Source organism: Rhizophagus irregularis, chromosome 14, assembly GCF_026210795.1.
Source record: "Rhizophagus irregularis chromosome 14, complete sequence".
Classification (NCBI taxonomy): domain Eukaryota; kingdom Fungi; phylum Glomeromycota; class Glomeromycetes; order Glomerales; family Glomeraceae; genus Rhizophagus; species Rhizophagus irregularis.
The window spans coordinates 2,779,514-2,796,559 of record NC_089442.1 but is presented as its reverse complement, the minus strand read 5'-3'; the positions used below and the strand labels follow the sequence as shown (position 1 = coordinate 2,796,559).

The following is a 17,046-nucleotide window of genomic DNA, read 5'->3' as shown; positions in this document are numbered from 1 at the left end:
TTCGGAATAAAAAACTAGAAAAATGATCATTTATCGGAGTTTTTCCAGAATTTTTTTATAGAGAGTGATACAAGTTATATTTATATAGAGTAATATATTTTATTAATTTGAAGCAGTATTAATATAAATAATTTATTAAAAATATCCGGATCCGTGGTTAGAGCGGAATTTCCTTCGTTGCATTTCTTTTCGCTCTCATTTTTTTTAATTTATCTGAATAATTTTCTTTAGCAATTTATTTGAAGATAAACAAAAGTTTAGATTGCCTTAATGATATTTCATTCTTTGAATATGTTCTTAGGTCAATTCCTCAATCAATAGACACCTCTTCATCGACAGCGAGTTCTTTTATATTTCTTCAAGACGTATTCTATTAATTGGAACCGGCGTTTATATGAATTATATATTTTGTTAAATTAGATGTATAATTCTAGACAATTTAGTATATTAAGAAATAAATTATATTAAAATCATTAATACAACCATATAAAATATCTGCTGTTATGTTATCAAATGTTCGATAAGTTATATAACCACATGTAGTTTTGATTTAATTAGTTGACTGACCACCTCAACGTAAACGCTTTATTTTATTAAGAATTTTTTTTTTCAAGTATTTTTAAATGTGTTTATACTAATTTTTTTTTTCAATAACACGATTTTTACGTATAAGCACTTTAATGTAAACTAAAACTAAGTTTGATTGTTTGTAAATAAATTTTTGGATATTAAATTTAATAAATTTTAAAATATTTTAAAAGAATTTTATATATTATTACGTGACTTTGATAAAAAAAAAAGATAATTCGATTAACGAAATTATCATAATATCTATACTTTAGTGATTCTAATTACCAGATTGAATCAAATAAAGCATACAAAGTTTTTTCTCATCCCCCCATCTCATAAATTACATTTCTATTCACCAACATCAACGGTTACATTATTCTTGTTCTTCTCAGACGTTTCTCCTTCTCCTTCTTGTACATCAAAAGAATCTCTACCAATTTCAGGATTTGATCCAACAGAAAGTAATGACCTGACATCATCAATATCGAGATTAGCAACATCAAGAGCGTTAATTTCCTTATTTTCAAATGGAAGATTTTCTGGTGTGTAAATCCAATCTTGAATTGTTGGAGGAGGATGGGCTGCGATAGTATCTAATTCACGTTTAATATGACTAAATAAAAAAAAAATCAAATCAAATTAGAGGTTTTAAAAAATGTGACTCATCTCTTTTTTTTTTTTAAAAAAAAAAAGAAAATTTGCTTACGAGCAGAAATCGTCCAAATCCAAGTCATTTGCATCATATCCGAAGGGATTTTCAATTTCTGCTCCAATGCGTTCCAATCCAAATAAAATCAAAGCAACAAAAAATACAACAATAATAGTAGCCCAACGAGTACCAGAAACCAAAAAAAAAGGTAAACTAAGACAATAAATCCAAACAGTTTGAGAAAGATGAATAGAATAAGCTAAAGGAATAGGACTTCTAAGAATTCTTTCAAATTGAGACAAACAATCACATAACCCATTAAGAGAGGCTAATAATTGATTAGTAATTGGAACATCAATTGATGAATTTTTAACTTGAGTATCAATATAAGAAGAAAGATAGAGAGTTATATCCAGAGGAAGATTTTGTTCTGCAAGAGAATGATCCTCCTTCTCTCTCTCATGAGGTTTAAGTTTTCTACGAAATAAGCGAGTATACCATCCAGATTTTTGTGCGTGAGTAATATCACTTTCATAATTATTTGCTGATGAAAATTCTGGTAAGCTTGATCGAATATTTGAAATTAAATTTTCTAAATCTTTATAATGATATCCAGGTTCTTCTCTAAGATAATGTTTAACCGCTACTGTGAATCCCAATAATAAATTTAAGGCGGTTCTTTTCTCTATAACAATTTCTGGTTTTGCTTGTCCATGGGGGTCAGCACCCTTTTTCTTACCATCTTCTCTAACTCCTATCCACATATATCGTGTAAAATTACGAATTTGTACAACCATCGTGGACCAAAGTTTTCTTCCTTCCCAATATCTAAAAAAAAAAAAGATTCACTCGTTAAAAAAACCCGCTCTAGAGAGTGAAAATACTACGCAATAACGAAAAATACCTGTCATAAGCGGTATTTGTTCTATAAGTAAGTAAAAGACCAACCACAATACCAATTATTTGAGTAAAAATATTAGATATGGATGTTGGTGGTGCTTTAGATACACTTAATTTGATGTCAGTTAATTCGAAAAGAATAACCACTACAGTACTGATTAAAGTTACTATTATAGTTTGGACAATAACATGAGGTAAAACTGTACCCTTCAATCTTAGAAATTCTGGTACATATGGATTATATCTCAATTGTTTCTTAACTTTCTCTTGTTCCATTTTTATTATAAAATTTTAAATATCGATAAGAATAACAAAATCATTAAAGAGAAGGGAGAATTTATAAAAAATATTAAGGTTTATTTTAAATAAAAAAATGTATTAATTCGTGTTACAGACTACATTTATGTATGAAGCCTACCATAAAAAAACCAACTTAAATAAACTAATTCCGACATATATAACTCCGATATATTTATTTTAACTAATTGTTACCCGATGATATTTACTGGTACATAAAATATGTTTAGTAAGTGAAACATAACGAATCTTCAAACTGTTAAACTATTTAAAATTTTGCAGTAAATCCCTTGTTTATCATCTTTTGTACACAAAGGCTTCATGCATGAGAACATTCGAATTACAATTATTACCATTACAATATTGAGATCAACAAATATTGTCTATTTTAATTAAAAAAAATGTCACCGTCCCTATTTTTGATGAGAAAACACGTTTAAACACGTGGTATGGCGGCCCATCCCGATAGACCCCAAAATTCCATGGAATTTAGGGTTAATCACGCATGTGATATTATTTGCACATGATCTGAAAATTGAATATGTATTTAAGTTTTGACCTTTATTACCTTTAATTATTAAAAAAATACATAATAAAAATTGAAAGATTATAATATATTATTTATAAAATCTATGTACTAATGATCATTTGTTAAATGAAGTTGCAAACATTGCCGACTACAACAGGCAGCTTGTTGACATTTAGAACAAACTAACAACCCCCAAACTTCCGCCGTATTTTTAGGTTTAAAATTACATTCTGTACATATAGGCAAAACTTTTGGAGTTTGTTTATCTAATTCTTTTTGTAATATTCTATAATTAGTATGGGATTTTTTCACTAATTTATCTGCGCTAAGAGAGATAAATGTTTGACCAATTTTTTCACACTCATGGTAAATTTTCATAGCATCAGAAAATTTTCTATCTAATTCATGAGTTAAAGCAAATATGAATAAAATGTGAACCCTAATGGCGTTTCTTATTTGATTATTTTCGTGAGTTTGAAACTTCACGAATTGGTTTTCGTTAAGAGTTGTATTGAACAACTTTAAAATTTCCAATCCATTATTCCATAATTCACTTTTTCGATCAAATTTATACCGATATAAATCGGTTACGGAAACGATCACTTCTAGTAATAAGCTCATATCCCATAAAGTATAAACAATTAAATTTATTATTTTCAATGATAAAAAATAATATTCTGCTGACATTTTATAATCTGGTTTTATTATATATTTGAAAGATGGTGGCTCGGTAGAAGAATCTTGCAAACCATGCAAGTATATAAAACCCAATTTTGCAGCGGCAAGACCAGACCCAAGATTTGATGCTCGTTGTAAAAGAGATATGCAAGCTTCATAATCACTTGATTTTAACTTTTCCTCCGATTGTTCCAATAGTTTTGGAATTAATGTTAGGGTATCTGATGAAGCGTCTAGATCACCGCTATTATAATTCGGTGCTATCGTGGATATTCTTTGGGAAATTTTTGAATCTGCGGAATCGGTATTAAATAATGCGGGATCAATATATTTTGATAGATCGTGACCCATGTTTTGATCAATTATATAAGAATTATATATGAGTGTATAAATATATTTTTTTTATGATGATGTTTTTTGATTAATTATATAAGAATTATGTGTAATTTTTTTTTTCTATAACGATGCGTAGCCAAAAAGTAGGAACCCTGAGGATATTTATAAATGAGAAAAAAAAAAAAGTTCCAATTTTGATTAACAGAATCGGGATTACTATTACTTCTTTTTAGGTTTAATCTATATATTAGGCGCAAAATATCAATAAGGAAAATTAAAAATTATTTTGTATTACTTACTAATTGTGGAAGTCGTGTGATGTCGTGTGGTGTTAGTTTATTTGTATTTAGATGATTCGGCGTTATACTTCTTTGATGAGATTTTTCGTGCATTAAATAAAATGTAACGGATAAAAGTTTAAAAAAAAAAATATGTGAAATTTATTTTTTGGTAATGGATTGGTGTATTAAATTGCGAGTTTAATATATGTTAATTACGCCATTTTAATTATTGTTGATTACTCGCAGATCAATTAAAAGAAAAGCCGGATCTAATCTCCTTCATTTAAAAGAATGTTTTTTCAATAATATGCGTTTATTATAAATGCAATTGCTAAAAATGTAAATGATGATACCTTTGATCCCTGTTCCATTATTCCTAAACCTTTTTTTTTCACGCCTTGAGTTTTCTTTTTTAGTAATTTAAATGAAGTATACGGTTTCACTTCTTGAAAAAAATACGCGTGAAATAAATATTCATTACTTACCCATTTTCTAATTTTCTTTGTTGCGTCGTACAATGTTTGAAAAGATTTGATTATGAAGTTAATCTAACTTGAAAATTCTCATGAATTTTACTTTTCATATCCTCAATGATCTCAATGATCTCATAGTGAAAAAAAAGATGTTTATTTTGTAACAGATGTGAAACAATTAATAACTTGGGTGCATAATCAAACTTTCTTTATCAATAATTCATCCCCTTCGTACAACTTATTTATTTTTACATTTTATTAATTATTGTTCTACTATATTCCACAAATTTCTTTAAAACCAGTGAATGAACGCTTCTTTTATTCTAGCGAACTCCACTCCTTTCAACCATAAAGTTCAAGCTTTTTGTTTGGTTTAAGTCAAGGAAATTCTAGCCAATAATTTCATGGTGGATATTACGATAAAATGATTTTCACTGAGCTTCTTGTGACAAGCTATTCTTAACTTTGTTTTATCTGGATTAGAAATAAAAAGTATAAGTTTATGGAATAGTGAGTAATTTCATATATTTACGTCTTAGAACTTTTAACGTATAATTTTTAATTTTTGTATGTTGTATAAAATTTTTTTTCAATATTAAAATTTTTTTTTTTATTTTCTCTGACTGTTGAAAAACACATTGTTATATATATATGGAAAATAATTTATCGTTTATCAATTATCATGTTTATTTACTTATTCTATTATCTTTTGACTCATTTTAATTTTAACTTTCAAAAGTATAAATATAAAAATTCGTTCCTCAAAATTTAGTTTCCCTTCTGAAAATAATCGAAACTTTTAACTTTATAAAACAGTTTAATAGTATTACAATTTTAATTATTTTAGTTCTTTTGTAATTTATGTTAAATGTTATCTTTTTTTTTTGTAATAACATAATCGTAGAGTAATTCAAGACTTTTTGACGTACGGAGAAAATCGGTTGAAGAAAAGAAGGGATATTTTAAAGAGTCAGGTCACGTGATCTTATTAATAATTTGATACAAAGAAGCATATGATGAAGAAATCTATTCATAAATGAATAGTCAAGAAACGTCTTAAGATGGATTAGATCATTTACAGATTAATGCTTACTTACTTAAAGGGATGTTATTGCTAATAAGAAATATCAAACCAGCGCTTGACTTATTAAGTCAAACTATCGGACTCAATTGAAAGAAGAAATACAGGATGTTGTAAGTGAATATATTGAAATTGTGTAAGTAGAATTGGATTAAGACATGACTTCAGGAAACAAAGTTTTTATGTGAATGGAAGTTCAGGTAAAAACTGTTCAACTCTTCCAAAAAGATGATGGATGATTAAATGTAATGTTTATTATATTTATTTTATTTTGATATTGATTAACTTTTACTGATTGAAATTACCTTTTTTTTGTAGAATCAATTTGACTCAGGATCAAAATCGCAAAAAAAAACAAGATTTCTTTCCAGAAGCGAACGTGAGTTCCGAGACGTGGCACTGTATGTATTCCTATTAGTTATAATTTTCTTTTCTCCGATCTTGCGCTCGTCGCTAATTATAGATTCTCATGAAAATATTTTAAATTTTTTTTTTTTAAAAAAAAAATAAGTGAAATTACATTATGTATTAGAAATATGTTGTATTTTATAAATAATTTATAATATTCTCATTTTTAATAAAAAAGGTGAATTCTTGAACTTTTAATATTGCAACAAACATAACAAATATGGTTTCATAGATATTGATATTTTCAAATTTATAATAGTATCGATACGGTAATTAAGAAATTGGGTTAATTCTTACTGAAAATTTTATAAATTTGAACAAAAATTACAACCGTTAAAGAATTACTAGAAATTTGACGAAGCTGATTTTATATTATGATCAGCTGGTGGTGCGTCAAAAATAATTGGTTCTTTGGCAAAGAATAATTACTTCATTGTAAAGGTCAGCGAAAAAAGTAATAAACAACTTGACAAATAAGTTATTAAATTACTTTTTATTGTAAATAGGATTCTTGTATAACTAACTATGAAACTTATCAAATGACCATAACAAAAGATACGAAATTAAAGATTTTCAGGGCGAAAAAAATCAAACTATTTCTCAAACACTGGAAGTATTATATTCCCTAAGGATAAAATAAAAAGAGAAATTGAGCTACCGTAAAACGTTCTGTATATATTAGTACCCATTTAAAAATATTCTCTCCATAAATTTTATAAAATGCATAAGTACTACTATTCGGTACTATGCCTATTAAAGATGAACTTTATCATGAAAGTAATTTATTAAATTGTGAATTTCATCATTGATTTGATTACGAATATTATCAATTCCAAAATCTACAATAATATTACCATTTAAAATGTTCCAAATTTCCACTAACATATTTAACATAAGATTTGATGGTTCATGATCGCTAAGATTTAAATTATATCCGATCAAATAATCATCATGAAAAATATATTTTGCTCTGGTTTTGTTATAATCACCAATTAACAAATTATTAACAATATAATTAACCCTTCCTTCATCTGATTTTAATAAATTAATGTCTTTAAAATCAAATCTAAATAATTTAGAGTTAACAAATGGTGAACAAGATATAAATGTTTCAGCAAAACATTTTAACATTGTACTATTAGATAATAAAAGTGGCATAAGTGTAAATATAACAATACTATTATTTTGATAAATATTTTCTTCAATTTGAACCAAACTTTCAAGAATTTGATTTTCAAATTCAGTTAGATCCATTTCTTTTAAATATGATGCAAGGTTTGAACCACCAATTGCTCCGATAAGAATTCCAATAGCTGCTCCAAAACTACTGCTTAAGAAAGTTCCCAAAGTTCCTAAACCAGCAGCTCCAACCGATTGTAAAATTGAAATAAGACTTCCACGTGCGATCGTACCTCCATATAATGACATAAACCAAGAGGCAAATGAATTTGCTGCAATGCCTTCTACACCAAATCCTAATCCATATATTATTGCTGATAAAATAATTGGTGCAACTAATGCGCCAACGAATCCTATTGCTAATGCTCCAGAAGTTCCAATTATCCAAGGATTATCCCAAGTATCTCTAACAGGAATTAAAAATTCGTTGTTTACAAATGCAGAATATAAAACGATTGCTAATAATTTTTTATCAGACAAATACATTGTTAATAATTAATCCTTATTACTTAGGAAATTCTCATTTTATAATGATTATTGCAACAACATGTGAACATATTTAATTAATACACATGTATCACGACAGAAGTCGCAGGTTCCCGAGCAAAACAAAAAAAAGGTAACAATACAGAGTTAGCGTAGAATAACGTGTAGCTCCTTCCTTTCTAGGATAATGCCAGGTGGCATTATGTAATTCTGGCCCTAGATGGTGCCGATCTCTTTGTTACCTATTTATATATTAGGATCCTAATCACGATATCACAAATTTGCTGATCATTAAACAATGTTAACGTTAATATTGTTGTTCTCCAAATCAAGTTTTTAATCAAAACTAGTTTTAGAGTGGCGTACGCCACTGATCAATTGCAAGTATTAACCCGATCTGTATTACCTTTAAATATAAACGCCAACAAAACCAAATACGGAAAATCTAAGTTCGGACGATTCGGATGTAAAGAAAGATAGTATTAGTAAATTTTCTTTAAGTGTAATTAGGTTAACTTCAAAATATATTTTGTAAACGTTATACTTTAATTTTCTTATTACAGATCACGTGTCTTAGTTAGATCTTTTAGCATATTATTAGACTATTTAGTTATAGGGATATTCAATTTTTATAATTGTTTACCTCTATGTATTTCTAAAATTAATGTGTAATCTATGCAAATATGATTTAATTAATAAGAAATGCGTTATTAAAAATAAAAAAAAATAAAATAAAATAAAAAATTCCCGAGAATTAAATTAATATGTATTTACAGATTTTGTACTATTTCGAACTAACTACCAAGCCAAGTGTGCAACAATTATAAATTGGTAATTTTGTACCCAATGAAACATATAAGCCATAGGATTGGAGTAGAAATATTTTGTAATGACGTGTCATATTACGTTTATTCCAGCTTTCCAGGGATGTAGTTATATTCGTTACCTTTAATTGTAAGAATTGTAAGTTAACAGTTATATTTATTAATAAATCATGCGCAAAGATTCAATTTTTTGCTTAAAGTAATTTAGAATTAAGTGTTTCAACTAGTTCTCCATCTGAGTCAAATAGATCAGGTTAATTGATCCGACTCAAATTTTGAATCGGACCAATAATCTAAATCCAACCTGTCATACTGTTCGGTTCGACCCAGATAATCTACTTAGAAGTAATTATCTAACACAGATAAGGATTTTTAAGATTCATGTAATTTTCAAAATCTTCTTAGTATAAATTGAAATCACTAGAAATAAAATTTTCTCCACTACTTGTCTGTAAAGTCAATTATTTGAATTTAATATACCTATAGTATTTATTGAATCAAGCCGCAGATTATATTTCAGGTGATTCTCAGATTTAAATACTCAATGTTTTATAATTTGATTTTTTTACAATAGATAAATAAAATATTCGCTTCTAACCCGGTATCCAAATTAAACAATAATCAAATCGAGTTTTCTCTCTACCGGATATAAGAGGAATACTCGGGTCGAATTGAAACTTGCACATAAAATGCAGGACAAGGATATAAACAAAATTTATTCATAAATTTAATCATACAATTCTCTTGCGCATGTCAGCTGTCACCTGACGACGTATTTCTTAAACAAAAGTTATTCTAAAGAGCTAATATATCTATTTAAAATGAAACTTATTAAAGAACTTTGAGATTTCGTGAACTTTTTCATTAACTTGCTCACTAATTTTACTACTAAATTTATTGATATTAATTTTGTGAACCTGATCATTAATTTGATCACGAATCTTATTGATATCAGGAATATTAATAATGATGTTACCATTTATCATTTCAAAATCAACAAGATTTAATCATCATGATAAATACTTAACTCTGAATTCTTTATATACTGTATTATTCACTCTTTTTTTCTTCTGATTTTAATTTTGATAATTATTTTCTTTAAATCTAAATAATTTAGAATTAGAAAATGATGAACTAGACATAAATGTTTCAAAAAAAAAATTTTAACATTGTATCAATATATAATAAAGCTGGCATAAGTATGAATATATTAATACTATTATTTTGATAAACATTTTCACGAACCTTCCAAAAATTTGATTTCTTTTAAATATGTTGCAAGCTTTAGGACCCCCAATGAGAGTTCCAATAGCTGCTCCAAAACTACTGCTTATTGAAGTGCCGAGAGTTCCTAAACCAGCAGCTCCAATCGATTGTAAAATTGAAACAAGTCTTCCACGCACGTGCAATCGTGCCTCCATATAATGACATAAACCAAGAAGCAAATGAACTTGCTGCAACATCTTCTGCACCAACACATAAATTATTACTGATAAAATAAACGGCACAACTAATGCGCCGACTAATCCTAGTGCTATTGCTCCAGAAGTTCCAATTACCCAAGGATTCTCTCAATTATCTCTATTGGTGGTTAGAAATTTATTTATTACAAATGCGGAATATAAAACATAAAAATAATTTTTTATCAGATTCAATAATCGTCACTTTTTTTTGTAATTAAAAAATTTTGCCGGAAATCCGTTAAATAATATGTGAATCTTACTTCAATTTATTTTATAAATAAAAGATTATATATGGGATTCACTGGAACAATAATATAAAAACACATATATGTATTACGTATCATCGTGCTTACCAATTAATTTGTTTTATTTCAGTTATTTATTGCTTTTTTTTTAATTGATTTAGATTCGATAGACCAAATTTAAATTGAAAATAAATTAAATAACTTTTTGTTATATATATGAGCATCCTTTCGTTTAGCCCTTTAATAAATCAAAGTATTGGAGATCTTTAAATCTTTTGCGTAATCTAGCGGACACAATAAAATATTATTCAGCCCCTGGCGCAATTAATTTATCAGCCTCATAATGTAAAAACTTTTATATAACTTATTACAACAGGATTTTATCAAATGATAACGAATTTAGAGTACAGGACAGTAATTTCGTCATTTCGAGGGCATCTTAAATAATGGCATGGAATCTAATAGTTATAATTTTGTTTCAATACAAGCTTTGGTTGATGAGAAATGAAGTTTAAACTTTTTATTTCAAACCTTCATACCAAATTCAATTTTAATGTAAAAATTATTAGTAGTATTTCTCTGTGATAATGTAATATAACAAAATGCAATTATAATATTTGATAGTTAAAAGTAAGTAGTTTTTTTTTTAAAAAAAAAATTGGAATTTATTATTATGTAGGATTTTGAGCATTTAAAAAAATTCATAGTAAATTATTATGTTCCGATTTCTATTAAATTTATACTTCTTGATTTTTTAGAAGGTAAAATAGGCGTAAAAACATTAATAAATTTTCATTTTTTTTTTATTGCTTTTTTAAAATAGTATTCTAAAATCCATTAGGCATTACAAGTTTTAATTTAAATAGGAAAATTCTGATCTCATATTCAAAATAACAAATGATATTCGCACCGCCATTCTTTTCGCCGAGGAATGTATATGACAGCACCTATTTTTCAGCCAATTACCGCTGTGGACTTTAGCAATGAGCAATGCCCTATCAGATACGATGATCATTTATAACTAGACCCCTGGAATTAAATTTTATTCCATCGCCAACATTAGCAATATATATGAAAAGCCGGTAAAGAAAATCAATGATCCAATCAATATTCAGTGCGATATTTAAAATATATTTCTATATATAAACTACAGATTTCAGAATAATTCTAAAAGTAAAAGTATTCTTAGAATTGCGTGGAATCAAAATATTTTTTCAAGAAAACACATGATTATTACGCTTAATACTCGATATTTCATAATATAATTTTTTTACACTTAGTTATTTAAGTTTTTTTTCAGAGTTCAAGAATGTTCAACTCAAATGTATTAGTAAATTACAGTTCAAACATTTTTAAAATTATGAAATTGTATTTAATAAACCGAAAATTTTTCTTACCAAATTTATTTATTATATAACTTTCTAAACTAATAAATCTATATTTTTGCCTACATTGACCATTAACGACCATTAAATTGATTATAATTTACTACGAAACTTGTTGGTATTAATCTTATTAATTTTAATTTGATCCCGAAATTTATAGAAATCAATACTCATAACGATATTACAATTTATAACATTCCAAACTTCCACCAATGTATTTATTATAAGATTCGATGATTTATAACCATTAAGGTCTAACTTTAATCCAACCAAGTAATTATCGCGAAAAATATATTCTATTCTAGATTTTTCATAATTATTGATTAACAAATTATGAATAATACGATTCAATCTTTCTTCTTCTGATTTTAACTTTAATAAATCATTTTCCATAAAATCAAATCTAAACAATTTAGAATTAACAAATGGTGAGCTAGATATAAATATTTCAAAAAAACATCTTAAAAGTGTATCATTATATAATAAAGCCGGCATGAGTGTGAATATAACCATGTGATGGTTATTTTAATAAGTATTTTGTTTGATTTGAACCAAACTTTTAAGCATTTGTTTTTCTACTCCAATTAAATCCCTTTCTTCAATATATCTTGCAAGATTAGAACCATCAATTGCTCCAATAAGAATTCCAATAGCTGCTCCAAAACTACTGCTTAAGAAAATACCCAAAGATCCTAAACCAGCAGCTCCAATCGATTGTAAAATTGAAACGAGACTTCCATGTGCGATCACACCTCCATACAATGACATAAACCAAGAGCCAAATGAATGTGCTGCAATACCTCCTGTACCAAATCCCAACGCATAAATTATTGCTGATATAATAAATGGTGCAACTATTGCACTAGCTAACCCTATTGCCAATGCTCCAGAAGTTCCAGTTATCCAAGAATTCTTCCAAGCATCTCTAACAGAAGGTAGATATTTATTGTTTACAAATACGGAGTATAAAATGATTGCAAATAATTTTTCATCAGAAACAAGTATCGACATTTTAAAAATTTATTTACTATTTCAGTTAAAAATAAAGATTTTCCAGAAGAATAATTTATTTGTGCGTTTTTATAAAGCTGAATTTAGGGTAAGAAAAGAAGTCCATTATGGAAGCAGAGAGTTTAGCACAAGCACGCAAAATCAAATTACAAGAGGAAGATATAATAGATAAGGAACGTTTACTTAAACTAAAAGTGGAAGAAATTATTAATCTTAAAGAAAAGATAAAAGATAGTAACTACGAAGGAACAAATCGTTTTACAAGAAAATAATAGAAAAGCGAGTAGTATGACTAAATATAGTGAGTAAGACTAAACGCCATAAAGAAATTCCGGTTAAAAAAAAACTCAACATTTTGCCGAAAAGTCACGTGATTTACGATTTTATGATTTTCAGAGACACTGAAAAAATTTGGATATGTGGAAAGATTGGTAGTCAAACGTAATTATAAATACAAGACTGTTCGAACTGATATCCGTCTAACAAAAGAAATGGAAGAAATTTTCATTAAAGGCGGTTCAAATATTACGGTTACAAAAAATGAACGGAGATATTTTTTGAGGATATTTGATGCGACAATCGCGGCGAAGTTGGCAAGCAATTAAAAAATTGAGTGAAAAGTAAAATGACGAGCAAGAATTCAAGATGATAAAAGAATATGTAGGACAATATGGGGGCCATTTTGCGAAAATTATCAAAATTAACAAATTTAAATATATTTGATATATTTTAACAATGAAAGCGATTTGTTAAAGGCCATATACAAATCAACAATGGAAGAAGATATGGGAAAAGGTCTACAGATGAAAGGACAAGACGAAATTATAGGAAAGAACGGGGTCTTGACAAAGCTACGGGGTAGGGACGTAACAAGTGAAGGTGTATATCATATATCGGAAGACAAACAATTTATAGATGCACCAACAAGTCCTAAATTATCGGCAGCTTTGGTCTCGACAGTGCCTAGAAGTAAAGAAGAACGCAAAAATTACAACAAATTGAATGAGGAATTTAGTGAAAGAATCGAGAAAATTAACGATGGCACATTAGCTACGAGTTTGAAAAGTAATAAAGATACAGAATGGAAAAGACAATTTAAACGAAAATAAGAAACGTGTAGCAACGGATCAGGGAAACAGGGATGATTCTGATAACGAATGAACAATAAATTTATCATTTATTATTATTCAATTAAACAAATTTTAAAAATGAGGTTCGTTTCTTTTGCGTTGGAAAAGGGTTGGAAAATGCTCGACTGAGTGGTGGATTTTTAGTCGACTTTCGAAACGTTTCCGTTAAGACGTGTATTAATGGATTTTATTTTTCAATGTATTAATTTCTTTTCTTTTGTTTCTTTTATTTTTGCTGGGCGTAGATTGATGCGGCTTTATTTTCTTAATAAATTTTAATTAGATAAATCTTCTTGGTGTATCTAGTTTAATGAAAAAGTAGAAAAAAATAAGAAAATATCAAAAAAATCAAAAAAAAATTTATTTTAGTAGTTTAGTAAATTGACACAAATATAATTTATAAACTAAAAAAATTAATTATAGTTTAGAATTATTAGTAATTTAGAATAGATTGGTTAGTTATAGAGTTCTAGGTATTTTGTGATTTTGCTAGAATCGATTCCATTCTCTATATTAATTGAGTACAAAACATGCTTAACATTGTGTTGAGAATAAGAGAGATTTTATCAGTAAAATATTAAATTGGTAAATCGAAATCTTTATTTTGTTATTAATATAAAGAGTCACAACAGCTAATCCAATAACCTTTTCTCATCACATTTTTGTATTATTAATAATTTAATAAATTACGTGCTTATAATAATTTTAGTGCTTGCGTAAGCATCCATTAATATCTTCGAACTAATGAGTCATTGCTTTATAGAAAAGTTTGTATAACCGAAAAAAAAATAATAATACCTTTATTTTTGAACTTGTTAATAAACTCTCTCAAATTCTCCTTCACTACATTAACATTTTGTAAATAAATTCTCTATTCTTAAATAAATTCTTAACTGTTTCTTGTTTACTGCTCTTCTACGTAAAGACATGGATCCATATATTGATGATCTTAAAGTCGAACTTGGTGCTGATAACGACAAACTTGAAGTTAATAACGAAGAACATGGAGTTGACAACGACGAAATTAAACTCGCAAAAAAACTTCAATTAGGTGAACATATTATAATACAAAGTAAATGAAAATTAAACTCATTTATATTTAATAATTTTAAATTTTTTATTAGATCTTAATGAAATCCCTGTATGTTTAAAACAAAGAGCAGCTCGCATTCTCGAAGTACTTGACAGAATTCCTGATGATGATCCAATTGTGGTTATAGACTGGAGAAACCCATGGCCACGTGGACGCAGTCAAACAAAGGTATTTTAATATTGTTTGTAATTCATTTTTTGTAGATTAAACTAAGAATAAAAAATTATTTAGAGAATTCTCATCGAAAACATTATTAATGGTGGTGGCGTAAACGAATTTAACTCGGACACGATATTTTCATTTAGAACTTGCCGTCAATTGGGAAATTGGATTAATAATCGTCCACAATGGTTAGTGACAAATTTTATTATATTCATAAATATTTGCAATGTCCCTCTAACTTTCTTGGCAATATAGGTCAAAACATGACAGAAGTGCTATAGATCCTAACCCGGACGTAGGCCATATGTATAGAATTAACAAAGTGACCGATCATATTGCCGAATTCGAGGATGCTGCCTACGTTTTTAATGATTAGTAAAAAATTTGAAACTATGCCGTAATTTTCAGTTGGTTTCTACCTTTCTATTTCTTCCGCAATCTGCATATATGTACACCATATAATTTAGTTTCTTGTTACTATATGATTTGTGTATAACTCTCTTTGAATGTTTCACTCATTAAGCATGCTTTATGAAGAACAAAATTTATGCATTGTTCCACTTTATAATAATAGATAGTATACCAAGAAATGTAGTTTCAAAGATAAAAAGTGTTTATATCAAATGTCGTATCTGACCACATATTTTTTGGTCCTTTTACGTAAATGATGCATAATTATTCTATTAAAAGCAATCTGTGCCTTTGAATATACAGTAAGTGTTTTCACACTACAATACTAATAAGTAGTTAATTAATTTGATTGTTAGCTGACTATTTTCATAGAAGAAAACATGTATTTTGTAATGCTTCACTCTGTGATTTGTCTGTTGTTTGTCAAATAGCGAAAACACGGGTATTTTGTCTTTAACAAATTTCTGATTGATGCTTCGCCTTCCAACCGTAATCACATTCCTTACGTTGAACCTTATTTATGCATCTAATTCTAGCAGTACCCTGTAACGGAATCCATGTAACTAATTTTTTTTGAATAACATTATGTATGTTGTTATACGTTATTTTATTTAACGAAAAAAAATTGTCTAATGAGATATTGTACTTTATACCGATTGATACAAAAGTATTTATCTCCGTCAACATAATCTCTAAGATCCTCTCTAATATTGTTATTCTTATTCAATATTAGTCCGCTCTTCTTTAGACAGTTCGTAATAGAGTTTGTATGAATTCTCAACACTTTTAAGAAGCTCACTCTTATTTTCATACCACTCTCTACTATATCGAGCTATTCGCTTTTTATATGAGTCCTCATTTGGGAATAACATAATGGAAATAGTTCTTATGTATTCATTAGGTTTCCTTTTCTTTCGTAATTTCTTCACATAACCTACTTATTCTTTTATGAACTTACTTGTAACGAGCAACGTAGTGTACCATTATTTTATTTTGTGCCTTCTCAATGTCCTTCCATGTAATAGTACTTGTTGAAACTAAGTTGTTATCTTTCATTTCAATTACGATATACAATAGCTGTGTTGTATACTTGCCATGTATAACCTCCCAATCCTAAATAGAATCTGAAGGATTCGCTTCATGAATATAGGGTGAATAATATAACTATTTTGGCTGTCATTGCCCGTTGTTTTGCATTTCTCGTGATATTCCAGTATTTACGTAATGAAATGTACCAATTCTCCAATGACCATATGTTACTCGCACTTTTATCACTTTATGTCTTGAACCGACACTACCATTTTCCAAGACATAATGATACAATTTCGCACGTATCCCAAAGAACTCAGACATTATACAGTCCCCGGCGAAAAGAATGGCGGTGCAAATATCATTTGTTATTTTGGATATGAGATCAGAATTTTCCTATTTAAATTAAAACTTGTAATGCCCAAT

At 27.9% G+C, this 17,046-nt stretch overlaps 8 protein-coding genes across 8 annotated transcripts; 3 read left to right on the top strand and 5 right to left on the bottom strand.

Moving 5' to 3' along the window:
• Positions 1-547: 547 nt before the first annotated feature.
• OCT59_006316 (uncharacterized protein) lies at positions 548-2,677 on the bottom strand. Its single transcript, XM_025313860.2, has 3 exons — positions 2,124-2,677; positions 1,277-2,047; positions 548-1,183 (listed from the first exon to the last, which is right to left on the bottom strand). The coding sequence occupies exons 1-3, from the start codon at positions 2,393-2,395 to the stop codon at positions 919-921; spliced, it is 1,308 nt and encodes a 435-aa protein (XP_025186335.1). The 5' UTR covers positions 2,396-2,677; the 3' UTR covers positions 548-918.
• Positions 2,678-2,946: 269 nt separating this feature from the next.
• Positions 2,947-4,091, bottom strand: OCT59_006315 (uncharacterized protein). Its single transcript, XM_025313859.2, has one exon. It carries the CDS (start codon positions 3,972-3,974, stop codon positions 3,054-3,056), a length of 921 nt encoding a protein of 306 aa, XP_025186334.2. The 5' UTR covers positions 3,975-4,091; the 3' UTR covers positions 2,947-3,053.
• A 2,585-nt stretch (positions 4,092-6,676) lies between these two features.
• On the bottom strand, positions 6,677-7,874 carry OCT59_006314 (uncharacterized protein). Its single transcript, XM_025313858.2, has one exon. It carries the CDS (start codon positions 7,865-7,867, stop codon positions 6,956-6,958), a length of 912 nt encoding a protein of 303 aa, XP_025186333.2. The 5' UTR covers positions 7,868-7,874; the 3' UTR covers positions 6,677-6,955.
• Positions 7,875-9,767: 1,893 nt separating this feature from the next.
• OCT59_006313 (uncharacterized protein) lies at positions 9,768-10,154 on the bottom strand (the record flags this gene model as incomplete). Its single annotated transcript, XM_066141192.1, has 2 exons — positions 9,768-9,825; positions 9,937-10,154. The coding sequence occupies 2 exons, from the start codon at positions 10,152-10,154 to the stop codon at positions 9,768-9,770; spliced, it is 276 nt and encodes a 91-aa protein (XP_065998007.1).
• A 2,155-nt stretch (positions 10,155-12,309) lies between these two features.
• On the bottom strand, positions 12,310-12,795 carry OCT59_006312 (uncharacterized protein; the record flags this gene model as incomplete). The annotated part of the gene is made up of 1 exon (XM_025310072.1): positions 12,310-12,795. One exon carries the CDS (start codon positions 12,793-12,795, stop codon positions 12,310-12,312), a length of 486 nt encoding a protein of 161 aa, XP_025186331.1.
• Positions 12,796-12,902: 107 nt separating this feature from the next.
• Positions 12,903-13,400, top strand: OCT59_006311 (uncharacterized protein; the record flags this gene model as incomplete). Its single annotated transcript, XM_066141191.1, has 2 exons — positions 12,903-13,029; positions 13,192-13,400. The coding sequence occupies 2 exons, from the start codon at positions 12,903-12,905 to the stop codon at positions 13,398-13,400; spliced, it is 336 nt and encodes a 111-aa protein (XP_065998006.1).
• A 168-nt stretch (positions 13,401-13,568) lies between these two features.
• OCT59_006310 (uncharacterized protein) lies at positions 13,569-13,904 on the top strand (the record flags this gene model as incomplete). The annotated part of the gene is made up of 1 exon (XM_066141190.1): positions 13,569-13,904. One exon carries the CDS (start codon positions 13,569-13,571, stop codon positions 13,902-13,904), a length of 336 nt encoding a protein of 111 aa, XP_065998005.1.
• A 948-nt stretch (positions 13,905-14,852) lies between these two features.
• Positions 14,853-15,556, top strand: OCT59_006309 (uncharacterized protein; the record flags this gene model as incomplete). Its single annotated transcript, XM_066141189.1, has 4 exons — positions 14,853-14,997; positions 15,050-15,186; positions 15,250-15,368; positions 15,436-15,556. The coding sequence occupies 4 exons, from the start codon at positions 14,853-14,855 to the stop codon at positions 15,554-15,556; spliced, it is 522 nt and encodes a 173-aa protein (XP_065998004.1).
• Between the last annotated feature and the right edge of the window lie 1,490 nt (positions 15,557-17,046).